Here is a 27410-nt window from a genome sequence, read left to right on the forward strand (position 1 = left end):
GTCTGGGGTGAGGGTGGGGGGTGATTCTCTTGGGGAGCCACTCTATACCCCAGTATGAGAAGCACCAGGATCCAGAATGACTGTCCAATTTCGGAGACCAATGCTCTCAACCCCATGAATCCTGGCAATAGCCTCCTATCCCCAAGAGGGCAAACTTCTTCCTGGCAACCTCCAAGAGTTCAATTCAAAATCAGGAAGAATATTTTCACACCTGAAGTTGTGGAAACCCTGGTGCTAGGGAACCCCTGCCCTGCATGGTCTCCAGGTCATCAATCTGGAGATCTTGGTCTGCTGATGTTATCCTGGGCAAAGTGGCAGTCTCCCTTGGTGAGCCTGAGCTTCCTCCCTTGTAAAATGGGGAAACAGTACCAACTTCCAGGGAATCATGAAGGTAGAATGGCCTAAGCATATAGAAAAGAGCAGAGTGCCTGGGACATTATAAGGGCTCAACTGGTATCAGAATTACTACTAAAAATGACTGTGGAAAGGAGAAATGACATACTTGCCCAGGGTGACTCATGTTAGTAAGCAGCGACGTCGGGGCTGAAGCCCGGGACTATGGGACTGAGTCCACATGTTCTGACCCCTAAGCTGTTCCCTACCGTCCCAGAGGGGCGTGCGTGACTCTTAGAAGGCACAGCCCCACTCAGGGCACGCTTAAAATGGCCTTCCGAGAAGCTGAAACACCAGTTTGGCAAAAATTAGGGCATTTAACATTCCACACCTCAGCGTATTTCCCGAGTTACTGTTTATTTGCTCAGACATCATGAGGTGTGGTTCATTCATCAATTTCCTACAACCGTGAGTCTGAGACTACAAAAGCCCCACCACTGTTAAATCCCAGAGTCGCTTTTCACACAGTTCTGCAATCCTCTTGTCTTCCGGTTACCTATAGCCTGCGAAAGCCTGGAAAAGCCCCCTGGGAGAGCCACTGAACAACTCCTTGCCAGAGTGGATTTTGCTAAATCTATATAGCAATCGATAGCATCCACAGAGCAGGCAGGGAAGTCTTTGAAACTTTTCTGAATTTACACACAGGATCAGATAGATACACAGGCTGTTTGGGCTTAATGAGACCTGAGAGATCACCCAGTCCGGGACTTTCATTCTCCATACAAAGAAACTGAGGCTCAGGGCTAGGATATGCCTTGTCTGATGTCACCCATTAGTGACAAAGCTACAACATAATTCATATCCCCAAACAAATAAGCTGGGGCTTAAAAAGACCCAGTATATCTCACTATGCACTTTTATAATGATCAAATGTATTGCAGTATAAAATGCACAGTCTCCGACAATTTATCAGGGATCCAAAATGAGATCAGTAGAACCTTACATTCTTGAGATCAAGTGGATCACCGGTTCTGTTAAGTGGATAAACATCCCAAAACCACTCAGGATCCAGAGCTAAATGCGGCCAATTTCAGTGTATGATCAGTTAGAGACTTGGGGACAAGTCTGCTATACTTGACTAGACCATTACCCTTGGAATGCAAACTCAGAGGTGGCCTGACCATGAATGAGACCATGTCTGTACAGAACTCAGTACGGTGCTCAGCACAAGGCGCTTACTAAACAAGACCTTGGACTATTTAATCTCAGTAACACCCATCCTTGGATGAGGGTGAAATTCTCGCTGTAGAGAAGGCAGTTGCAAAGATTTTATACTGGGAAGTTAGGTTCCCAAACTAAATATTCTCCTGGTAAATACATGGTTTCCAGGGGGTGTTAGTGGTAAAGAACCTGCCTGCCAATGCTCATTCCCTGGGTGGGGAAGATCCCCTGGAGGAGGGCATGGCAACCCACTCCAGTATTCTTGCCTAGAGAATCCCATGGATAGAGGAGCCTGGTGGGCTACAGTCCAAAGGACTGCAAAGAGTCAGACACGACTGAAGCGACTTAGCAACTATACCTCAGGTGAACTTAAATGTGAGGAAGCAGTAATGTTGTTTCTTAAGAGAATTTGTAATTAATCACCTGCAGAATGAGGAAATAGCAGATCTTCCCCATACTCAGTACACTGGTGGAGCTCAAGTGCCAAGGATGAGGAAGTGGTAAAAAGAATACGGAACCTTGGTCAACTTTCAGCTATCTGATTCCCATTCATTTTCACTATGCCAGTGGTTATCCACTTTTTCCAGTTCTTAATTCTTTCTTAGCCATCGGAGGAGCCTGGCACATTGTCATTAGTAATCCTGGATTACCCAGTAGGGATTCTCAAAAGAGAAGATCTGGGAGTGGAAAGGAAAGCATACAGTTAGAAAAAGTCCCTCGAGTTTCTGACATTTTCCGTCAGGAGATTTTCCCTTAACTTGATCACTGCATTAAGCACTAATGTGGTAAAGACATTTTTTGGAGGAAGTCTTGATGGTGTCTGTCTTGCTACTTCACAGGTTCACTAGGATTTGTTAAATTCTGTTCCAACTTTTGGTTCAGAAAATGTTGCCGCAATAGGAAGAGAATCATCATTTAATACTAGAATTTGTTACTAGCTTATTGTTACAAGTACTTTAGAACGTTAGAATTTGCATTCTCAAATGACTCAGTGGATCCAGGGATCTTGGAGCTAAGCACAACGGATGTCTCCCCATGAACATTTTAGTGTCTCTACACAGAGAAGGGTTATCTCCTTAGTATTCAATCTGAGATGGAAACATGGAAGGAAGATCAGGCCGTTTTTAAGACCACACATTTCAGGACTGTGTCATTACTTGAACTATACTCCATAGGTACTCCAGCGGAAAGTAACAGGGATGCCCTGTTACTACTTTTAGTGTCAGAGTCAGCCTGAGGAGTAATAAGACCAGGCCACAGATACAGATTTCACTCAGGCAGTCCTGTGTTGTAATGTGTTTCTTAAGTTTGCATGCTATGTATTAAAAGTAACACTGTGATAAGGTCTTCTCTTGAGGGCTGGCTTGTTGGTACTGACCAATGGATTAAATAATGACAACAGATGGCAAACACGCTGCCTCTCGTCATGTTCAGGCCCAGGGCAGACATTTTTAATCAATCACTGAGTTGACCTTGCTCTCAGATGCAGCTTGAGATGCTACCTTAGCGTGATGCTCCAGGCAGCCATTACAAACCTGATTGGAGGTGGTTTAAGACGAAGCCCTCTTTGCTTCTCTAAGGTATGTGCTACTGCACTTGATACTTCTGTTAACAAACTACTGTGATCACAAGTGTTGTGATTATGCCTATGGACTATTTCATGAAGAGAGAATGGATGTAACCATGGAAACTTTTGGTAGAGGTTATTTTATAATCTTACACAATAATCTCATGGATGGAATTCATGGTATATTATATGTTCAGTACCATATTCTTTTAGTGATGTGGAGATGGTCAATACTGACAGTTGAGAAGGTGAAGGGCGCAAGTTAGCACAAGTGGCATGGCCAGCATAACACTTCTCAGCCTGAGACCCTGTGCTGGGAAAACCAGGCTGACCTGCCCAATCAGTAAAAACAAGCCTTGGACAAACAGATAAGGGGCAAGAAAGTCCTTTGAATACTGTGAGACTGCATTTCCCAAACCGCACAATTAAGAGGAGATTCTGAGACAACAGATCTGGGAAGAGGCCAGGAGGTGGTGATTCTGATACACGGTCATGGTAGGAACTGCTGCTTTAGGGTACCATGTAAATGAAAGGCCTTCCCTGTCTTGATTTTTACATGGGTTTATTGGCAGCCCCTTGGCTGGTGTGTCATAATTAATTCAGTTTCTGTAAGCCAGCTAACAAGAACTTATTGATAGTATACCATGGGCTTCTTAGATCATGGCTGGCATTCGCCATCTGATCCTTTTCTTAACTTTTTGACCACACCATGTGGTAAACGCGATCTTAGTTCCCCAACCAGGGACAGAACCTGTGCCCCTCTGCAGTGGAGGCTCCGAGTCTTAACCATTGGACCATCAAGGAAGTCTACCTTTTGACGCTTGTAGAGTCAATTTCCCTAAACTTACTTCAACCTGCTACCCAACCTTGGGATGTTTGGGTAGCAACCATGTCTTAGTAACCCACTCCAGTACTCTTGCCTGGAAAATGCCATGGATGGAGGAGCCTGGTGGGCTGCAGTCCATGGGGTCGCTACGAGTTGGGCACAACTGAGCGACTTCACTTTCACTTTTCACTTTCCTGCATTGGAGAAGGAAATGGCAACCCACTCCAGTGTTCTTGCCTGGAGAATCCCAGGGACAGGGGAGCCTGGTGGGCTGCCGTCTATGGCGTCGCACCGAGTCGGACACGACTGAACCGATTTAGCAGCAGCAGCATGTCTTAGTGCCTGATCCTGTGGTCAAGCACACAGGAGGTCAAGTTAATGGGAAAAAAATCTCAACTTGGTGTAAGTTCAAGCAAGGTCTACACTTAAAGGGCACCTGTACTTTTAGGCCTACCATGGAAGGGAAGCAGACAAGATGAAAAAAATCCAAAATGTTTTGGGGAAATATAGGAACAGTCAGGCATGATGGGTTTGTCTGGTGAGTTTTCTGGGCTGGTAGAGCAAGGATGGCAAACAGATTTCAGCCTAAGAACCAATACCAACTGATTGGTGGGCACTGCTTCTGGGCAGTGTTGGAAAGGATTCTGGGGTCAGGTCTGCCCAGAGGGAAGAGGTGCCGTGATTGGTCAACAGTGCGAATGGAGGAGGGACTAGCAGCACACACGCTACCCTGACACTGACCTCCAGATGCCAGGGGAGGGAGAATAGTGAAGGATGCACAGAATGTTTGGAATGGGCCAACCAGAAGTAATCACTTCCTTGGTGAAGGGACACTATTAATGACCGAGGTGTCTGTTCTGTGATGGACTGGACTGAGTGTATGGGATTGAGTTTCAGTCCCAGTTCTGCTCCTGGGATGGATATCCTACTGTGTATGTGATGACTGAGGGGGAGGGCAAGACAGTACTTGTTAAGTAACAGCTAAGTGCCAGTAAGCACTAAGTGCTTTATATACATCACAGGATTTCACTAACTCCTCCAAATGTCAGTTTTCTGTCATGAAATGGGAATAGCATTGTCAATGTGTTGTGTCAGTTAAATAGGGTAAAGGGGTGAAAGTTCACTGTATACCATACGTTGTTATAGGAATAGAGTATTGGTGCAAGGAGGATCTGCTTTCAAGGAATGATCCTGCGGTTAGCCAGAGGCCTCAGCCTCAGACAGTCTTGGGTTCTGATCTCAGCTTCACTACTTACTAGATTTCCCCTACACCCCACTTTTCTCACATAAAAAAATAGAGATAATATCAGTACTATCTAATAAAGTCCTGTGATCACAGGAGACAATGCATGCAAGAATGACCAACAGAGTGCCTGGCATATAGCAAGCATTTGATAAATGATATCTGCTTTTAAAAATTATAGAGCTTCCCTTGTGGCTCAGCTGGTAAAGAATCTCCCTGCAATGTAGGAGACCTGGGTTAGATCCCTGGGTTGGGAAGATTCCCCTGGAGAAGGGAAAGGCTACCCACTCCAGTATTCTGGCCTGGAGAATTCCATGGGCTGTATAGTCCATGGGGTCGCAAAGAGTCAGGTGTGACTGAGTGACTTTCACTTCACTTTAAAAATTATAATTTTTCTTGTTAATATTATTTAAAAAGATTAGACTGTTGCCCCACATTTCATGAATGGCCTCCAATAAAGTTTTTCATTCACATAAAAGTCTGGTGGCAAGTCGATTGAATCTGGGGTCTTGCAGATCAAAATCTGAGTCTCTTATCCCCTGACTTCTGCAGAAACAAGTGGCAGATGGTAAAACTGGAGCATCGGTCCCTGCTCCTCGATCGGGAGGCAGGCCGCTGTGACGGCCCCGTGGAGCCCGGGGATGCCGAGCCGCGGCAACATGTTCTCAGGTACCACTCCCTCAGAGTGCACGGCTGGTCTTCTCTGGGATCGGCAGCACTGGGGGTGACTGCCGCACACAGACACTTACCGCTTAGAACTTGCCACAGGGGGCAAGTGAAATCTCTGCTCTGACTGACACAGGATGGACGAGCGGAGGAGACCATCCATCAGTGTCAGGAAAGATCTGAAGCACCTGGCTAGTCAGTTGAAATAAAATAAATTATTTACTGATCTCAGAATCCAGCTGCTCACTTGACTGCTCATAAAGAGTGTGTGCTGCCCTGAACTTCGCAGTTGATTCTGTTTCAGAAAGGAAGAATTTCCGGACTGCTGTGTGCAGGCTTTTGTTGTTGATGTGAGAATGAGAGGGTGTTACCATTTGCTTTCCAAGGAGGAAGTGTGTATCTGAATTCATGTGCATGGGAATAGGAAGTGGACTTATTCACTGCATGATATAGTACTCATTGGCATGGTTATCCGACTGTCACAAAATCACTGTACTTAAGATTAATTAATGAAGCTTTTGTTTATAATGCTAAAGACTAAATTTAGATTCATAATGGAAACAAATGCTGATACCTATTTTAGCAGTGCCTCAGTTGTGACTCTCCACCAGAGGGCGCTATGGGTGTCACTGGAAACATCCAGAGCTGACCGCAACCAGCTTCCCAGTCATCTTGCTTCTGAGAACCAATGCTCTAGAGAGATACTTGGGTTACCAGCATCAACCACACCTACTTGACAAGTCCACACCATGACTTTGCCAACAGAAAGTGAAAATGAAAGTCAATCCGTCATGTCCAACTCTTTGTGACCCCATGGACGGTACAGTCCATGGAATTCTCCAGGCCAGATTACTAGAGTGGGTAGCCTTTCTCTTCTCCAGGGCATCTTCCCAACCCAGGGATCAAACCCAGGTCTCCCGCAGTGCAGGCAGATTCTTTACCAGCTGAGCCACAGGGAGGCCCCTTGCCAGTAGAGCCACTACCTACTCTGAGTGATCTGATTAAATACTTTAAAGATGGCGGACCAGGAGAGAGAGCAACAAATAAAATAAACATTAAAGACAGGATAACACTACGATAAACTCCTGCAGGCCACGCTCATACACAGTCCTGAAAGGTAAACATTATAATTCCCACTTCATAAATGACAAACATGAAGACTGAAAGAGGAAGGAACTTGTCTAAGCTTAGGCTGCAGGTAAGCAGTAAAGCTGGGATTCAAACCCACTGTTCCCTGCAGAGTTGGGTGTCTGGGCACAGATCCTTTTGTGAACTTTTCCCTTTGAATGAATATACAGATCAGAATCTGATGAATTCAAGTTTGGCTTTTACCCTTCAGAAAAAATTTTGGGAAAGAAGTCCACACTATCGGTTATCTTTCCAAGGCACTGCTTTCCACCTGGGGAAACAGCAGGCATGGGTTTGCTGATTATGCTCACCTGGGAGAATCCCCGCCTTGTACCCTGGACCTCTATCTCGACTACAGTCAGGCTAGTTACTGGGCTTCTTAAAGTTAGAACCACTCAGAAAAAGCAGACCTTCTGTTACTGAGAAAGAACTGCAGGCAAGCACGAACGATGTATGAGTAGCACTTTTATCTTCGCAAACTTTTAACTGAGGATATACAAACAGAAAGTGCATAAATCCTAAGACTATATAAAACCTGACTTTTCCACCAAGTCTACAGAAATCATGTAATCGGCACCCGGACCAAGAAGCAGAACTTTCCCAGCACCCTAGATGCTCCCTCTCCAGTCACTGCAGTCTCTTCAGCCCTGGATAACCACTGTCATTACGTCTACAGATTATCTTTGTGTATTTTTGAATATTATTATATAGATGGAACCGTACAGCATGTACTTTCACCCCCGTTCTGGCTTGTTTTTGAGCAGCCTCATTATTTTTACTTCTATGAGAGATATCAGAAAAAGCACCTTTAGGAAGAAAAACTCTGAAGAACTTTATGTTTTAACAATCAACATTAAATAAGCCTTTTGTACCATTTTGGAGGTTTTCTGTGAGGAGGGATAAAGAGGTCTACAGAGCAGGAAAAAAGATGGGTTCTGTGTGTTCTGATTCTAAGATACTGGTGCTAATTTCTCTATTTGGTCTGCCATAATCACCATCATCTTAGAAGCTGATGTTTACTGAGCACTTGCTATGTGCCAGGGCCTTTCTAAGCATTCCACATGTGATAAGACATCTGGTCCCCATAATCACCCCATCTGTGAGACAGAGACTATTACCTTCATCTTACAAAGGAGGAGACTGTGGCTTTGCATCACTTGCCTGTGTTGATACAGCTAACGAATGAGTCAGGGTTTGAACCAAGACTTCTAACTCTTGAGTCTGTCCTCCAAGCTTCCACTATGTTGCATCTCCACTAATAGATCTTACTTAAGAGGGTCTACCAACTGCCAGGCCTTGGCTAAGCTCGATGGAGTATCTGACTTGGTCCCCACAGTAATCCTAAGCAGCTGGCACACTCACATTCCCATTTAAACAGAACAGAATCGAGGCTCAGAAAGATTAAGACATTGCCTAATATGGCTGGTTGTTGACAGACTCACAATTTAAACCAGATGTGATGCCAATGCTCATCTCTTAATTACTAAGCTACTGACAGCTTACTTCAAGCTCCTGTCAGTCAAGCTGGTAAGAGATATTTGAGAGATTTTTGAGACTTATTTCAAATTAGCCGGACTAATGCCCATGTAAGAAAAGGTTTTATTATGAGACACATATGAAACCTTTGTGAGAAATAGAACATTCATAAGTCTTAGAGTTAGAATTCAAGCTTTCTCCCTTTACACATGAAGTACAGGATGCCCAGGAAGGGGTGCTGTGGCTGAGGTCCCAGCAGAGCCAGGGAAGAGGCCAGCTCCCTGATTGAGAAAGCCAGGTACCTGTACCCACTGCCCTCCTCCCGTCGTCCTCTGTTAGGAAACAGGGGCACTCATATTAGCCAGACCAGGATTCTTCCCTGAAACCACCTGCTGTGTGAGTGTGGGCATGAGACGTCACCTCTCTGCACCTCATCTATTTCATACCCTCTCTGCCAGATGGAGACAGCAAAGCACCTACATTTTAGGTAGGTTAGTAACGCGTGTGCAGCACTCACACGTGAGGACACCTCTGGGTAACGGCCATGAGGAGGAGGATGGTGTGGTGTTCACATCATGCTGACCACCATGGCACTCTTTCTACTCGTTAGGTTTAAGTCGTAACAGACATTCAGGGCTTCGTGGAAACAAATTAACCCCACATATTAACTGAATTTTAGTTCCAGATTATCTGGTGAGGATCCAAATATAGCTTCTGAGATCATTAAAAAAAGCCTCCTGAATAAAGGCATGAATGAATAGCAATGAATTCATGGAATGAGAACAGGCAAGTGGTGATGTTACAAAGCAGTTCTAAGGAGAGGATGTGAGAAAATTACAGAATGGAAATTATGGATCTCCACAGAAGTCAATCAGTTTGAAAAGAGTCTCAAGTTAGTTCTATTTCTAATCTTCTGCTTCATAAAAAAGAAGATAAGACAGAGCACTCAGGTGGCAAAAAGGAGCGCCTTTACATTTCATTGTTTCAACATGTGCTCTGAAAACAAACCACTGCTCGTCACTCAGGCCATACAAAGCGGCAGGCGGTTTCTCTTCCCCATTTCGACTCTGACCACTTACAGAAAGTCTGTCACCTGTCCACACGCTTACCTAACTGGACATCGGTCGTGAAGCGGAGTCTGTGGATCATGCTGACTTTGAATGACTTGTAGTGGTGGCTGCTCAACATATCCTGTACTGTAGCTATGTCAATCTGCGAATCCTCCTCGAAAACCCCGTCTGCCCTTGAACCTGGGGAGGAAAAAGCAGTTTAACACATAAAGATACATGAGGCTTGGCAAATGGTGTCTGCTTTAAAATGCTTTGGGATAAATTAAAATAATATGGGCTATTTAATTTGGAAAAGAAAAGGCTGAGCGATGACTTAATAATGCCATTCCAGTAAACAGAGAACGGTAACATATTAATCACTCAACAATTAATTCCACAAACACTGCCTAGTTCTATGGCAGCCCCTTGGCAGGGCAGCAGCCATACAGAGGGCAGAAAAACCCCTGCTCACCAGAAGCTCTGTCTCCACAAGAGTAAGTCAAAGTCACAAAAACATGGTTACTCAGATTCTTGAATCTTTTTTAAATAATTTTCCTGATCATAAGAGTAATCCATGCTCCTTGAAGAATCTTTGTCCTTTCCAAGATTCTCAAACCGTCTGTTTATCAGCTCCGTGTCCCGCGGCCCACAGCTTCCACTGGTTCAGCTACGAGCCTGCTTACACCCAGATGGCCGTGGCAGTCTCCTCAGTGGCCTCCTGGCCATCAGGCTCCTCAGCAATCCAGCTCCTACAGGACTTCCCAGTTTGTCTTTCTAAAGCTTTGATCAGTTATTCACTCATCAAACGTCTAGTCAGAGCTTTGTGCACACCAAATACTCAGATACTGGGGACAAATAAGAACACTGGAGCTCAGAAATCCTCCCTGGCTTCCCAAGGCCTCCTGAATGAAGCACACTCTTTTCAGTCAAGCAATCAAGGCTGTCCAGTCTTACAGAAACAAAAACTTCCCACTTGTCACTTTTCACACACACCTTCTCTAAGCAGTTCTCAAACTCCTCAGACTGTGTACAGGTTCAGGTTTCTCGACTTCTGGGCCTTTGCTCATGTGGTACCCTTGGCCTAGAACATCCCTTCTGTCAAAACTCTGCCCAGGCTAGTCAGACTCCAGCTCTCGCTGAATTCCACAGCAGCTAGTATATACTGGACTCTGGAGCCAGGAAGACCTGGGCTCAACTTCTGGCTCTGTCGCCAAGAATAATGCTGGACATGTGACTATTTCTCTGAACCCTAGAATCCGCCATCCATAGAATATCAAAATGTATTGAAAGAATGCATTCAAGTTTCAAGACAGCCTGGCAGGTAGTTCCTAGAATTTTCATATCATACAGATGAAGAAGCCAAGGCTTTGGAACTCTTGTCACCCCCCCACTCCCAAGTCTGGAATGTGGTCCTCTGAATGCGCAGCTGCTGGGGGGAGGACACACCTGTCTAGAAAAGGCCAACCAAAGGGCGCCCGAGGCCTTGGGATGAGAACCCAGAGCTGGGTCCACAGGGAAACTGTGAGAGAACTCCTTGGTACAGGGTTGGAGGGATGTAAAACTCTAGGTTTGGGCATAAAACTGGAAAATTCTATTATGCCTGCCAATTACACACTTTCCTTTCCACAGTTATTGTTTACAGGGCAGGCTTTTAAGTCAAAGCTGGCTTCTGATGCCTTCACATTGAACTGATTTATTAGGAACTGGATGTTCTATTTCCAAACACAACAACTCTTCCCAGCCTAGACCATCCTAGCACCTACAATGACGTGCTCCCCTCAGAAAGGCTGCAGCCTCACCTTTAAGCCTCACCAGTCACTGGATGCCTGGGACTTGGTCCACATTTTGCCTTCTCTGCCCAGTCACTTCTCCCCTTTCGGCTCCCTCCTGGCCTGTTCCTCCAGGCCTCCTCCCCATCCCTTTGATGAGCTTAGCTCAAGTGACACTCCAAGGAACCCTGAGTCTAGCTCAGCTCCTCCTGTCGCTGCACCCTGCATTTCCCTTCAGGTTATTTATCACAGATAGTATTCGCCATCTCTGCCATTAGACTGTAACCCCAAGAGCAGAGACAGAGTGATTGCTTTATTAAACACCATCGCCCCGACCCTCCTAGAGCTACCACGTACAGAATAAAGCAAGAGCTCAACAGCAATCTACTGGATGAATAGCAAGCACTACATCCTCAGGATCGGAGAGGTTTCGTGACTTAGCCAACGTCACATTGCTAGGGCGGGCGCAGTGGCATTCAGCTTTTGCCCTGCCCCCTTTCTCTGGAACACTTGTGATTTCAGATAGAGATGCTGCGATCATATGATTTCCCTAGTAATATCCACATTCTGAGCCAAGAGGAGAAATTAAGGTATTGAATAGTTATTCACTTTCTCTAAATATACCTTTTACTAAAACAGAACTGCCAAGATGTGTTTATTTCTATTTTAGAACCTCCTAAATTGAGAATTTTGGAGAAATACTAAAATCCTTTCATGTTTTAAATCACTGAAAGCCATCTTTTCTGAGAAAAATGCCATTATTAGATACAATCTAGCTCAAGAACTTCTGTTTTCTTTACTAATTAGTATTTTCTAAATATTGCAGGTATTTGATTTGGAAAGAGGTAACAGTCCATTTATGCTAAAATGCCAATTATTTTTTTAAAAAACCATACTTAAGAGTTTTACATTTTATGATGTTGGATTAAAACCAATTTAAAAATTACTATAACGTGACATATAATTTTTTACTGAGCAATTTCAATGCCAGCTGCTAATAAAGCATCTTAGCTGTAAATGATAATTCAGATGCTTTTAGATAAAGTGGTGCATAAATATGGCTAGAAATTGATTTAGCTTCTTGCAGAAGCTACTGAAGAATGACACATTTTGTTTAATACACCAGCTAATGTAGTCCTAAAAGCTCAAACAAGTGCCAGTTTTCACTCCTAAATTTGCTGTGGGAGATTAATGAAAACTTTATATTTTGCTGAAATGTTAATAATGGGCAGATGAGATGATAGGATTTTAGTAGAGGTCTTAAAGCTATGGAATAACCAGCAGGGCTTGTCAATTTCCTCGTATTAATTTTGTTCAATGCAGATAGCTGGAGCTGGCTCAATGCACTAATGCTTCTCGCATTGACCTTCTACTCTCTGACAGTGTAAATTCATATCCCATTTGGGGGTTTAAGTCCTCTTGATACCTGGGTGAGTTCTGAGCCTGGCCCTGGCTGACAAGGGGCATGTTTTCTTTTATGATCAGAAGGGTAACTACACTGGAGAAGTGGAGAAGGAAGGAACAGTCCTGCATTCCCCTCTGACATGTGCCACTTACCCTAAAGCAGGTTTATCTGCTGAATGAGAACAGCCTCTGGTCTTGGAACTCTGGTGCCACTTCTCAAAGTAGGCTCAGGAGTGCCTGTGCTTGGAGGGGGCATGTGTGTGTGTACAGATCAGCCAGCCATGCAACTTGTAACTACTGTCCCCGCGCCTGCAGCGTGCTGGACTGGGAAGGGACACTTTTGAGGAGAAGGCAGGGTTCCTGATCTTCAGGAGCTTCCAAACTCACTACAGAGTACCAAGAAAACACGCCAAGGCAGAGAGAAGTCCCCAGCGGTGCACGTGACAGACACATCATCTGAAGGCACACATCTGAAGCAGACTGTGACAGCAAAAGCAAGTTTTGGCTTTTTTTTTGTTAAACCAGACAAATTCTGACTTTGCATGTACACCTTTACTGTCTGGATCCTTCTGGAAAGGCGTGAGTCCAACCACACATGAAAGATGTCTGGCACTGCACCATGTGCATATTAAAAGGTACTACTGTACGATCAACTTCGCATTTCAAAACCACTTCTGTTAAGAGAAGACATTTTTATCTACTAGAAGTAGAAAAAATAGAACCTGAATATGTTAAAAATAAACATTAAAAAACCACTCCCCAAACTGTTAATTTAATTGAAATATAACCCTTTGGTATTTTGTTAAATTAGCAATTAAAAAGGTCACAAGCAATTAAATGAAACAAAAGCCACACTGTGTTCATCTACATTAATGCTGAACTGGGTCTCCTCGTGAATGACAAGATAAATTGTAATGGTGCCTTCAAAGACTTCACAATGCATTTTGTCAAAGTCGGGAGTGTTCACGTCTCTATGTGCCATGGATTACCATAATGTATTGTGTCAAAACGCTCAGGCTGCAATAACTCAAAGATGTATTGTGATAGATCAAATTTTGGGGTGGGGCCTAAAAGTGACTTGAGCACCAGAGCTCAAATGGACTGACAACAGGCTCTGGAAGGATGACAGAGAGCACTTCCAGGATACAGAAAGCACCGAGGGACAAGCAGGAAATCCGAGAGAGGAGGGAGCTGAGGTAAGGAACAAGGAAAGAGAAAACAAGGAGCAGCACTTGTCTCAAAGGCAAAACCAGGCCTGGGAAGAAGGGGCAAAAGGAAGGGGAGAGAGGGAGGTGAAGGAAGAGCGAGGGGGCGGGAGCACGAGGGCTGGGGTGTGGCCTCGGGGCTCGGCATCACCGCAAAGAGCCCAGAACGCTGTGTTCAGAGGCACAGAGCCAAACCGAGCTCTGGCACTGAGGGTCCGGAGCGGGCCAGAAGCTTGCCCAAGGTTCCACTGTTGGGAAGAGACAGAGCTGGGACGCATCCATCAAGACCCCTGCCCCTTCTTCCCAAGTCACCACGCTCCTACGAGCAGCAGCAAGGACAGGGACTAAGGTGTGGGTAACTGTCACCTCTAAGTCAGCTCAGGGCCCCAGGCGTGGTGAAGGAAGTCGCGGGGGGCGGGGGCGGAGGTGGGTCTATAACCTCAATACTATTTCCATAATAATGACAGTAAGACATGATTTGCCCTTTTACATCTATTATCTTGCAAGTGCACAGAGTAATAAGTTCACTGATAATGTTCTGATTCCACATTGCAACCAACCTTTAAGTAACTACCACTTGAGTTTTGGTAGAGTAACAAAAATTCATATGCACCCTTATTGAAAAGGCTATTGAAATACTCCCCTCTTTTCCAACAATGGATCTATGTTAGCCAAATTTTCCATGACTATTTCAACCAAAATAATGTGTTGTAGCAGACTGAATGCAGAAGTAGGTATGAAAATCCTGGTGTCTTCCAAGCCAAACATTACAGCAATTTGCAAAAACAGAAAACAGTTGCCCTTTGGTTCAGAAGATTAGTCAATAACTTATCTTCCTGATGGTACAAAAATAAATGTTTTTCAAAGAAAGGAAAAAAAAAAAAAAAACCAAGCCAAAATAAAATAGTGCTGCTCTTATCATTACATTTTTATAAGAAAATATTAAAAAAATTTTAATAAACATGTTACTTATGTTAACACATGATCGATTTACCATTGTTTTTAATGAATTCATAAGTCATTTAAAATCTTTCAGTTTTTAATTCCTCATAAAGAGATATAACCCAATAAACAAGAGCTCTTTGGGGGTCTCAATAATTTTGAAGCGTATAAAGAGGTCCTGAGACCAAAAAGTTTGGGAATTGCTGCCTGTATTCGTTCTCACACCATGTCTTCATTGTCCCTGGACACCATCTGGACAACCATGATGGGCAACAAAAGCGCGAGTACAGCTCCGTACCTGTCTTACATCCCTGACAACAACCGCAAACAGAAAGCCTGTACACACACTGTTAGAGTAACAGGCTTCCTGCCAGGTGTCAGATCAAGGCTAATTACAACTAATATTGTTTAAGAAGCGTTTTCATATACTACATGATTTCACTGGAGCTGAGGGAGACACTCAGAGGCAGTACACACATAACTTTCTTTCAGACAAATGAGCACTAATGATTAAATTAAAGCTCAGATGAACTTGATGTACGCCTCCAGCAGATGTCTTATGTTCCTGGACACAAACTACATGGAACATCAAACTTCATTTTATGATTCAGTGAGTCTCAGGTCAAGTCTAAAAGGCCTAAGTCTAAAAGGCCTCATCTAGTTAGAAGTTAAAGCAACTTCTATCTTTCACCTCCAAAAAGATCCACGTCAACTTTAGGGCTCAACTGAAGTTCAAGTGGCCTTTGCCATGTCCTTATCTGTGGGCTTCCCTGGTGGCTCAGATGGTAAGGAATCTGCCTGCAATGTGGGAGACCTGGGTTCGATCCCTGGGTTGGGAAGATCCCCTGGAGAAGGGAATGGCAACCCACTCCAGGATTCCTGCCTGGAGAATTCCATGGACAGAAGTGTCTGGTGGGCTACAGTCTATGGGGTAGCACACAGCTGGACACGATCGAGTGACCAAGCGGCAGAGTAGTTCATATGTACACTCTCTGAAGCAGGATGGCCCTGGTGGCCCCTCCTCCCAGTCACCCAGCACCAACCATGTGCCAGAAGCCGTGCTAGTGCTTTGGGGACACGGGAGGATGGCAGCAGGGTTCGCACTTGGCTGGTGCAAAGAGGCTATGAAGGTGAGTCGTGCAAAATAAAATGGTGTGGGTCGGGGGGACAAGTCTTCAGGGAGAGGCGCTATCATCTCAGGACCTGACATGCAGTGAAAGACTGTTGTGCAAATGATGGAAGAGTAAGCAAACTGCCTTCTGCCCCATTCTATCTTGCAGCCTTACTGCTACTCCCCAGATAGAACGATGCCGGCTTCAGCCAAACTGGATTTTGTTCCAGTTACACCATCTGGCCAGAATGTCCTTTCCACTCTAAAATTTATACACTTAGAAGTCTAATCCACATGGAGTCTTTTCCTGCTCTTTTCCCTGAAATCCTGTCACCCTTTGCTGAAGGCTTTCATTATAAGTGTCTTACATGATAAGCATCTGGACTCCCTTTCTGGACTATGGGCTCCTTGAGGGCAAGAACATTCCATCCTATAGAGCGCAGAGTAGATGCTCAAAAAACGCTGTTGGTGGCCTGAATGAGGTTGATGTCACACATTAACCATAACGGTATCTGAGTTGTACACCATCCCTTGTGTTTTACCTCTGTTACTAGAACCTGACACACCAATCCTACTTTTCCATGCAGATGCCTTATGAGACAGGGACCCTGCCTCAGCAACAACTTCAGTGGCAACGAACATTTACTGAGCGCTTATTATATGGCAGACACTACGCTCGGTACTTACATTATCTCACTTCATTTTCTCAATGCTCCTTTAAGCTGGCTAATAGTCTCCTCCTTGCCCAGGTGAGAAAAACAAGGCTCAGAAAGTCATCCTGCTAGTAGAGTCATACAACTAACATAGGCTGGAGTTAGGACAGGAACCCATGCCTAACTGCAAAAATGTGCCCGAAACCACCACACAACCCCTTGGGTAAAAAATGTTCCTTAGATGGACTGGGAATGTACAAGTTCATGGGCCATAACAGTATCTAAGGAGAAGACAACCATGCCTGGCCTTGCCAGAACAATCAGGGATAAAACCTAACTCTCTCTTCTCTGCTGAGACTCAAAGCCAGTACGCGAGTGAGTCATGGAGAAAACCTCTCCTTTAGCACTCTATATCCATCACATTTTTTTCCCAAAGTCCTTTTAAGTCCCCAAAGACTCATAAGCGCCCAACTTCTCTTCTATTAAACACTTCCCTTTGGCTACTAGTCATTTTTGCTGGTCTCTAAAAAATAATCAATAGGTGATATACTGAAACACACACATGCGCACTCCCATGCCCCGTGCAGTAATCTCTTCAAAGCCTCCAGGATCATACAGAAGGATATGGCCTTCACTGAATTTGCCGCGCTGCAACCAGGTAGGGATCCGCGCTGTCACTGCCTAATTGATTAAGCTCTTGGAGTCAGAGTCTTTCCACAGGGAGATTTCAGACCCTCGATAAATCAGGATAATCTTGTTTTATGAGGTGATCAGAAGGAAACGATTTCAGGTTTGTAGAATTCCTAAAAAGAGTGGATTGTGGAGGTGGGGGAGGTTTAAGCTCTGCGTCCAAGCTCCTGTCTGGCCCCCAGTCTCATCTTTCAGCACACTCTCCCCTGCTCATTTCACTCCACTCCATTCAAATACACTATCTCAAGCACACCAAGCTCTTTCTCAAGACTTTTGGACAAGTAGTCCCTTGGCTTCTGGAACGTTTTTCATACTCATGATCTGAATGGCTCCTTTTCATTCTTCCTCAAGGTCTACTCTCACCAGCTCCAGAGCCCTCCTATATACTCTCACCCCCTTCACAGCACTCAGAGCAGCTGTGAACTCCATGATGTGGGGGCTGTGTATTCTCTCTACTGTCCCAGGACAGTGACTGGCCCAGAAGAGGGGCCTTCCACGTTTGGAGGATGAATGAGGAAATATATGTCCAGAGTGAGGCCTATACAGGATCAATCATGACCATGCACAGGTCTGAACCACTCGCTCATTACAGGTCTGCCTGGAAGTTAGGCTGATGACCGGATTCCCCTCACTTCCTCTTCTATTTTGTCTGTCCCTGTTCAAAACACAGGAAAAGTAATGGAGTCTTCTAAAGAGCCTGGGCATTTTGGACAATATACATGACAAAATATCTTAAGAACTGTAACAACTGATCAACACAGAGGCATCTCTCTGACTCCAGAGTCAGAATGAGGGCATGCACGCTGGAAGAACCCCACCTCCCATCAGGGGAGTCACTGCAGAAATGTCACCTGCTGTGCCACTTGACCATCAGGCAGGGGCTGCAGGGCAGCTTCCAGGGCCAGGAGCCCACCAGAGGGACGCAAATCTCTGTGCCCTCACTTAGAGCCCGTACGGGCTGTGTGGCTCGCCAAACATGTTTCCACACTGCTCTAATGTACCAGTGTATCGCTTAATGAAAGTTCTTAATTGTAATTCAATTAATTACATACACAGAGTCCCCAATTACATTTTCCAATAAGACATTGGCTGTGGTACAGGTCTAAATGCACTTAACCAATTTTAATATATTAAGACCAATTTCCCTTGAATACTAATTACTACCTAATGATAAAATGAAAAGGGGGGGGACTTTCAACAAAGAGGGGGGAAGTGAAAATGCAATTTATGTGGAATTTCTCAGCCCAAAGAGCACAAGGCAGACACTCACTGCTGAAGAAGTCGGTGTGGACAGGGCACATGCTTATTTCCAGTTCAGATCAGCACTGTGTTGTGCCCTAGAGATCACTCACCCTCGGTGCTGGCTGTTGCCCAAAGGGGCCCACAGGAAGTCTAAGAATCTAGAGGGAGAAGAGGAATGACAGGGAGGTAAAAGGCCACCGTGCCCAAGCGAAGACTAGCCGGGGTGTCTGGACACACAAGCACAGCAAGTGGCCAGGACTCGTGCTGGGCACTGCGCTTTACCACATGTATTTAATACACACAATTTCATTTAATCCTTAAAACAGCTCCACAGGGAAGGGATTCCCACTGGGTTTTACAGATAGGGAAATGGAGCTCAGAGGAGGGCTTGCCTAAGGACATGCTGGGGCCCCAAACATCCTGCCTTTCCCCTACAACACACTGCCAACCAGCTCAAGGCAACCAGACAGCAAGAGGCGGAGACACAGGTATTCTGGCCTCGGGGATACCGTGTCTGTTTCATTTAAATTCTGTTAGTGTGCAGCAAGCAGGGAGCTATTATCCAATATCTACTTGAAAAAATTCTCACCCATACAGAAAATTCCTTACAGGGAACACATTTCCCCCCACCAGAGGCAGACACGTAACCAGCTTTCAGCAGTAATTCAACCTAAGATATCCACCGCGAACACCACAGTCATTACCATTTGTAAATAAGAGTTTATTTGCAGGATCACATTTTTTTTTTCTCCTGCTTTTGAGGATTGCTGTTGTGGTATAATAAAAGAGGCTTAAAGCCCTGGTACTTAAGTCACATGATAGAAATTGGAGAGATTAGTCATTTGTAACTGAAGAAGGCAAACCCTCCAGAAGCCAAGGAGAACCCCGAGGGAGTCTCCAGGGCTGGCACAGAGCGCACATGGGAGGGGGGATTGGCCCGCTAAGAATACGCACCAAGAAGATGAGACGGAAACACACCAGTATAAGCAGTCATTCACCGTCTGCAGTTGTTTTTTATTGAGTAATATTGATGGGAGTTGGTGACGCCAGTGGTAAAGAACCTGCCTGCCAGTGCAGGAGACTTGAGATGTGGGTTCGTTCGATCCCTGGGTCAGCAAGATTCCCTGGAGGAGGGCATGGCAATCCACTCTAGGATCCTTGCCTGGGAAATCCAATGAACATAGGAGCCTGGCTGGCTACAGTCCGTGAGGTCGCAAAGAATCAGGCACGACTGAGCGTCTGAGCATGTTGATGGGGGCAGGGGGGAGGGAAAATCCCAAGTACCTAAAGATGATGAAATTCTCAAATCTAAAGATGCTAACCCCAAACCCAAGTTCCTTTTAAATGTCATCACACACTTATACCTTGGAGCCCCAGGAAGCAGCCTGGTGATGCTGGGGTCTCAAAAGGCTCCCTTCCCTCCTGAGGAATGAACCACATCTGGGCACGGGCACTGAGATGTAGGGGGAACTCAAATCCAGTCCCTGCCCTTTGGGCGGGGGTGAGTGGTCACAGTCCAGTGTGGGAGTGGGGAAATCCACCTAGTGGAATCAGTATCAGACAGTGGTAAGGAGAAGGACTCTACCAGAGCCCAGGGAATGGCGGCCAGGCAGTCTGCAGACGCTTTGAGAAGGAGGTGCTTTCTTTCCTGGGTCTTCAAGGGGAAACTGAGGAGGTGAAAGAGGACTCCCCAAAACTGAGACCCTGAGACACGCTCCTCTGCTGCAGTCCAGCTATCTGAGGGTCTGCCCACCTTGAGGGGAAGCTCTTCCTCAGTGCAGCCTTAAATTAAGGAGACTTCACTAAGGCACTGAAATAAGGGAAGGTCTCCTTGAAAAGAAAAGGAGAGCAAAGGAGATTAAACAGGTATTTAAAGAATCTTCTTTCTATGCAACTTCTTTAAGGAAACAATTAGATTCAGCTCTTTCACTAGACTTAGTGGACAGAAGACACATTTTTCTAGGTCCCCTAATTCATGTGACCATGAGCAAATCACCTTCTTAAAGCCTTAGTTTCTTCTGTAAGATAAAGATGATGACCGTGCATGCCTAGTTGCTCAGCTGTGCCCAACAATGTGCAACCCCATGGACTGCAGCCCACTAGCTCCTCTGTTCACTGGATTCTCCAGGCAAGAATACTGGAGTGAGTTGCCATTTCCTCCTCCAGGGGCTCTTCCTGACCCAGGGATCGAACACGCATCTCCTGCACTGGCAGGCAGATTCTTTATCCGCTGAGCTGCCTCGGAAGCCCAAAGATGATGACCACACAAGCCTAAGAATAACAGCACCTCCATCTCATTTAATCCTTACAACAACCTTGTGAAATGGATTCAACCACTTCCATTTACACAGGAAGCTGAGGCTCAGAGAGGTGACCTGATTTGTCTGATGTAAGAGGTGGCAGTGTCCAGCTAAAGTCTGCCTCATTCTAAACACCATGCTTTAAGCACTACGTTGAACTGCCATGTGGGCAGACCAGCGAGCGATAAAACAGGGAGGACACAGTGTCTGACGCTTTGTGGTACTCCATAAAACTGGTTCAATTTCAGGTCTATTTCAGCTCTGATGATGGGAACTTTCAAGTTTCTCTCTTAAAGCTGTGGAAACAATAAGTTGGTATACGTGGCATCTTTCTTCTAAGGCTCTGGATGGGCTTCCCATGTACAAAGAGTGGGTAAAGGGAAAGGTCGCTGGCAACATTTGGTAGAAAAGGAAAATGAGGTTCAGTCTGCTGCCAGGATTTATATAGGCACTTGGACAAGAATGGAAATCTCCTAATGTTACATCCTCTCTAGAATGTACTCAGGCTTCCTTCTGGGCTGATTCCAGCTTTGAGCAGACAGTTGGCTGAAGGATGCAGTGGATTATCAGACGAGAATCCAAACTGGAAAGCTCAAGGACTTTGGCTCGTCGCTTTCTTATTTAGGCCAAGATCCAAGCACAAATGTTGCCTCTCAGTCCCTAGGCAGAAACTCTTGTCACGTTAGCTTCATTGGCAAGCTTCTCTCTTAATAGTACATAAAGACAATTGTCATCACCCTTCTTAGGATTGAAAATTTAGGTTGCTGAATCAACAATCTCAGGGTAGACTTTCGAATCAGACAGGTGACTTAGAATTCTGGTTCGTCACTTAGTGACTAGCTAACACTGGACAAGTCACAACCTCTCTCTACAATCAGAAAAGCACCTTGAAAGGTGGTTGTGACAATTATAAAAGAGGGGGCAACATGTACAGCATGAGCCTTACGGTTGCAGGTCTGAGTAATTTAAAAAAAATCTTTTGATGTGATTGGTATAAAAAGCCATGCCCTGACCCTCTGCGGAAGGAAGTCTGAGAGGCTTATGCCTGCTCTTACGGCAGTCTTCTCCATCAAGTGCTTTTCCTTACAGGTGTACCTCTTCTGGACACCAAAGCACAGGTGCCGGAAAGCGGCCTGCTTCTGAGCTCTCTGGCCCCGCGACACACACTTCCACTCTTGCCCTGGCCCCCACTCTCCTTTCCCATTCTGCACCACTCCCTCCCCCACCACATACCTCCTTGAGGGCCCAGACAGCTTCAGTGCTTCCGACTGCCACATCCATGCCTCATCTGCTTTATGAGCCACGGAATGCTGCTCTGCTGTTATTTATTAATTACAGTTAATATTTATTGAGTGTTTTATTACGTCCCAGGCACCATCTTAAGAGCTTTATGAATCTGCCCATCATTCTTATGAGGGTAAATTAGCTACCTAAGAGAAGTTAAGTAAGCTGTCCAAGGTCACACAGCCAGTTAGTGGCAAGGCCAGAATGTGAACTGAGGGTCTGGCTCGACAGCGTATTCCCTTAAACACTGCATGATAGATGCTTATAATTTAGCTCATTTCTAAAATGGCTTTAAGGATAGCAAGCCCGTCCTGATCAAATACAGTGACAGAAGTGAAAAAAAAATCTTGTTTTTGAAACATTTTTCTTTGTCTCAGTACAACTTCTTAATAGGTAGCTACTGGGGAACAATATGCATTCCTGATTGATATTTCTATTTAAAATTAAAAAAAAAATCTTTTCTATAAAAAAGAAGAAATAGTTTTATGGTTTACTTCCATTTTATAGAGACTAGTTATAATATTCCATTGATTCCAAACCACTGACCACCTGGCACAGTCTGTACATGCTGGCATGGTCTTCTTTCACTAACAAAGTGACTTTGACTCAAAGGCAAGCACTGAAAGAACCTTGTGAATCCTTTAAGATGGGGGTGCTGAGGCTAACAGAGGTCATGCAACTTAATTAAGACTATGCTCGTACTTGGACGTGGAAGTAGAGTAAGAACAAGAGACCAGATTTCAAAACTTTATCCATTGATCCTTATAGCTTTTCTTTCCTAGTGGAAGAAAGTCACTCAGTCCTGTCCGACTCTTTGTGACCCCATGGACTATATAGTTCATGGAATTCTCCAGGCCAGTATACTGGAGTGGGTAGCCTATCCCTTCTCCAGGGGATCTTCCCAACTCAGGGATTGAACCAGGGGCTCCTGCATTGCAGGCGGATTCTTTACCAGCTGAGCTATCAGGGATCCCAAATGTGTGTATATATATGTCTTTATGTGGGTGTATTCATGCACATATACAGAATATGTTTGCATATGCTTAGATGATCCCTGGAAAGATACCAAAGACACTGGGAACAACTGCTGTCTCCTGCAAAGGAATTAGGGGAGAGAAGGGAGGCTAAAGATTTTCATTATACTTTGTTACCTGAAATTTTTTTGCATATCTAAATATTATATATCCAAAGTCTATACCAATATCCTAACAATCTTTTATCTTATTCAAATAACAAGAAGTCAACAATTTGAGACAGAATCCACTACAGAGTTCCAACGTTACAGCACAAGGCCCATAATGGGTGAGGAGTGAATATTAGGTGAATTAATAAAGGTCAATCTGGTATGGATCAGGTATACCCTCAAAGCCAAAGCCTTTGACTGTGTGGATCACAAGAAACTGTGGTAAATTCTGAAAGAGATGGGAATACCAGATCACCTGACCTGCCTCTTGAGAAATCTGTATGCAGGTCAGGAAGCAACAGTTAGAACTGGACATGGAACAACAGACTGGTTCCAAATAGGAAAAGGAGGACGTCAAGGCTGTATATTGTCACCCTGCTTATTTAACTTCTATGCAGAGTACATCATGAGAAACACTGGGCTGGAAGAAACACAAGCTGGAATCAAGATTGCCGGGAGAAATATCAATAACCTCAGATATGCAGATGACACCACCCTTATGGCAGAAAGTGAAGAGGAGCTAAAAAGCCTCTTGATGAAAGTGAAAGAGGAGAGTGAACAAGTTGGCTTAAAGCTCGACGTTCAGAAAACGAAGATCATGGCATCTGGTCCCATCACTTCATGGGAAATAGATGGGGAAACAGTGGAAACAGTGGCAGACTTTATTTTTTTGGGCTCCAAAATCACTGCAGACGGTGACTGCAGCCATGAAATTAAAAGACGCTTACTCCTTGGAAGAAAAGTTATGACCAACCTAGATAGCATATTCAAAAGCAGAGACATTACTTTGCCGACTAAGGTCTGCCTAGTCAAGGCTATGGTTTTTCCTGTGATCATGTATGGATGTGAGAGTTGGACTGTGAAGAAGGCTGAGCGCCAAAGAATTGATGCATTTGAACTGTGGTGTTGGAGAAGACTCTTGAAGGTCCCTTGGACTGCAGGGAGATCCAACCAGTCCATTCTGAAGGAGATCAACCCTGGGATTTCTTTGGAAGGAATGATGCTAAAGCTGAAGCTCCAGTACTTTGGCCACCTCATGCGAAGAGTTGACTCATTGGAAAAGACTCTGATGCTGGGAGAGATTGGGGGCAGGAGGAGAAGGGGACAACCCAGGATGAGATGGCTGGATGGCATCACGGACTCGATGGACGTGAGTCTGAGTGAACTCCGGGAGATGGTGATGGACAGGGAGGCCTGGCGTGCTGCAATTCATGGGGTCGCAAAGAGTCGGACACGACTGAGCAACTGAACTGAACTGAACTGAACTGATACCCTCAAAGACTTGACAGTGTAGTGGGAGAGACAGACATCAATCATTCATTTGGAAAAATAGATAATTATAAACAGAAATATATGCCACGAAGAAAAAGTAGTATGCTCTATGATGGAATATAGCTGGGGACCCAAAGTGAGGGATGGATGGGGTTTAGGCAATGAGGGAACATGGAGATCACAGGTGGCCTCTATTAAGGTGACATTTAACTGAGAAGAAGGATGAGAAAGTTAACCAGAGTAGAGGAAAGAAGAAACTGCCTGTGTGAAAGCCCTGAATGAAGCAGGAATGAGGGAGAGTTGGCTGCTGAGATCAGTCTCCACATGTTGCTCCTTAAGTCAACTGGGGTACAGAGGAGATGAATGGTCAAAATTCACAAATCTGAAACTCTAAAGAAAAGGAAAGAAATTAACTAAATTTTAAAGAGGCTTTCTTGGAGAAGGAAATGGCAACCCACTCCAGTGTTCTTGCCTGGAGAATCCCAGGGACGGGGAGCCTGGTGGGATGCCATCTATGGGGTCGCAGAGTCGGACACGACTGAAGCAACTTAGCAGCAGCAGCAAAGAGGCTTTCTACACAGCACTAGGAACCACCCTATGCTGCCTCCAGCCAAGAGTATGAACATGCTAAGAATTTTCTAAAACCTGATGACTGACCAGTGATATTGACAGGGCCAGATGCTTTATATACAAAATAGCCTTTGCCACAGAAAAGGCCTTACATTTCTAAGCCGTTTCCAGGACTGTTCCTAATTTAGGAAGACAAGTTTAACAGATTAAATATTAATCACAGAGGGCCAAGCAGGATGCAGACTCTTTACCAAAAAGCATGAAATCAATCATTTCACCCTGGGATTACACTTCTGGCGTGAAGGCTGAGGTCTGCTTTGGAAAACAGTCACTTCAAATCTGCCTAGGGAGGCCAGACCACTGAGCATTCCCAGACACGGGACTAGTGAGCATGTCGCAACGGACAAAGCAGACACGGAGCGAGGAGGCCAACGTACTGTTCTCGCGGACCAGGCAGAACTCCCAGGCGCTCTGGCTCTCCAAGGTGCTCTCCAGGTCCACGGCGACGTTGGGCTCGCTCTGCTTCTCCAGGCGGTACTGAGGGCCTGGAAGATCAAAGGGGCAGGAGGAGGGGAGGAGGCTGAAACAGTTCACTGAACACTGAGAAAACACCACACGCCGGCGAACAGCTGACAATGCATTAGGAAAACACTGAGGTCTGCCTGGCATCTAGCTATCCAAGATGGAAGAGTCTGAGTTTTTTTCCCCACAAGGTTTCACATACTTGTCTGTTCCTATTATCGGGTCTACTTTTGTGCAATTCTCCCCTAATCGAGATGAGAAGTAAAAGGCTTTTGAGTTGGACTGACTTGGAACCACCACTGTGGCTACAATGGTTTCCCAGGTAGGAGCAGGTACCCTCCCCTCCCTGCATCTCTGATTCCTGATGTGTAATGTGGGAACACATACCTTGAAGGGTATTGTGAAGATTAGATATGAAACAGGAAAAATACTTAGTAATGTACCTGCCTCATAGGAGGCACTCTTACAACATTATAATTATTATATGATAATGAATAACCAATTACAAGCAGAAATAAAGTATGCTTAGAACCCAAAAATGCAGAAAAACTTTTTAAAAAGCAGATAGGGTAAAATATAAACTCCAGGTTTGGGGGTTATAGTGACAGAAGGATAGTAGCTGTTGACTCATGTTTTTGTTGAAATATTTATGAAAACACAAAAGAGGCACAGGTTCAATAATACTGAAGACCAGGAATATTAGCTACCCTGCATCTCAAGGGGCTTCTGAAAGATCTTAAAACACTGGGGCACTTTATACATTTATTCATGTATTTCTTTGTCAAGCCATATGGCAATCTTGTTCTTCTCAGGTAACACCTAACGATCCAATGATCGGATTCAAAAGACTGTTCCTGTTGTTGTTAATGGGTATTGAAAAGATTAGAGGTGTAAGAAACTGATTATTTTGACTATGAAAGGCATGTTTGGTCAGACAGGAGGTGGGAGAGATCTGAGGAAGCGCCAGAGGCCCTGCGGGGCTCCCAGGCAGAACACGTATTTTTAGACATGTTCCTCAGCGGTCGTCATCTTGTCGGTTATTCGCATCCAACGCTTCTCCTTCGTCAGTCTGGAGGCATTTCACTCACCTCCAGCCATTCCTCTCCCATGCTCCTGAGTTCATCCACAGCACTGCAGGTGCAGTTCAGTCTCATATTCGGTATATTTATCTTTTCTCTAACTTTTCTCTATATTTGATCTTTTCTCTAATTTCACTAGCATTTCTGCCGATCATCAGAATCCTTACATACGTTCAGTCCTTTTTTACACTACTTAGAGGTTTTAAGCCTGCACTAAGTTAACAATGCTCAAGACACATACAACTATGTAAGGACATGCATGATCAGAAGTCTATACGGTTCTGATAAATTCTAGTACACTGTATTCAGGTCAAGAATGCCTTGCAGTTCAACATTCTACACAGTTCAATTTTAGTTCCAAAAACATAAAGCGAATGAAGGTATGGAAATACAGATGTTTCTCAGTTTCCGTGAGCCATCACCCGGCAGTGCCAGCATCTGTCAACTACCGAGCCTGCCTGCTGCTGTCACTGGATGCTTTCATACTCACTGGTGGGAAGTAGTCACCGGAAGTCACACGCAGCTAAGCTTGAAGGAAACTTAGCTGTTGCGAGAGTCCTAAGATCCCTTTCCCCTGCCCCCTCACCTGCCGCTGTCCCCTCCCCAACCTCCTCCCCACTTCACAGCCCTGGGCAGCTTCGGCCTATTAGAGAGAAGAGAGCCACCACCAAACTT

At 44.9% G+C, this 27410-nt stretch overlaps 1 protein-coding gene across 5 annotated transcripts in view; it reads right to left on the reverse strand.

The window, feature by feature from the left end:
* MAPKAP1 (MAPK associated protein 1) overlaps window positions 1-27410 on the reverse strand; it is a 241155-nt gene that overhangs the window by 35361 nt on the left and 178384 nt on the right. For 4 of the 5 annotated variants that reach the window (XM_052647826.1, XM_052647822.1, XM_052647824.1 and 1 more), the window contains 2 exons: window positions 25572-25679; window positions 9570-9710 (listed from right to left, as the gene is read on the reverse strand). In XM_052647826.1, coding sequence (XP_052503786.1) covers window positions 9570-9710; window positions 25572-25679 — 249 coding nt within the window. The remainder of the gene's footprint in view (window positions 1-9569; window positions 9711-25571; window positions 25680-27410) is intronic. The other variant, XM_052647827.1, reaches the window with a different exon arrangement.

The sequence above is a fragment of the Budorcas taxicolor genome, chromosome 11 (genome assembly GCF_023091745.1).
Source record: "Budorcas taxicolor isolate Tak-1 chromosome 11, Takin1.1, whole genome shotgun sequence".
In the NCBI taxonomy this organism is placed as follows: domain Eukaryota; kingdom Metazoa; phylum Chordata; class Mammalia; order Artiodactyla; family Bovidae; genus Budorcas; species Budorcas taxicolor.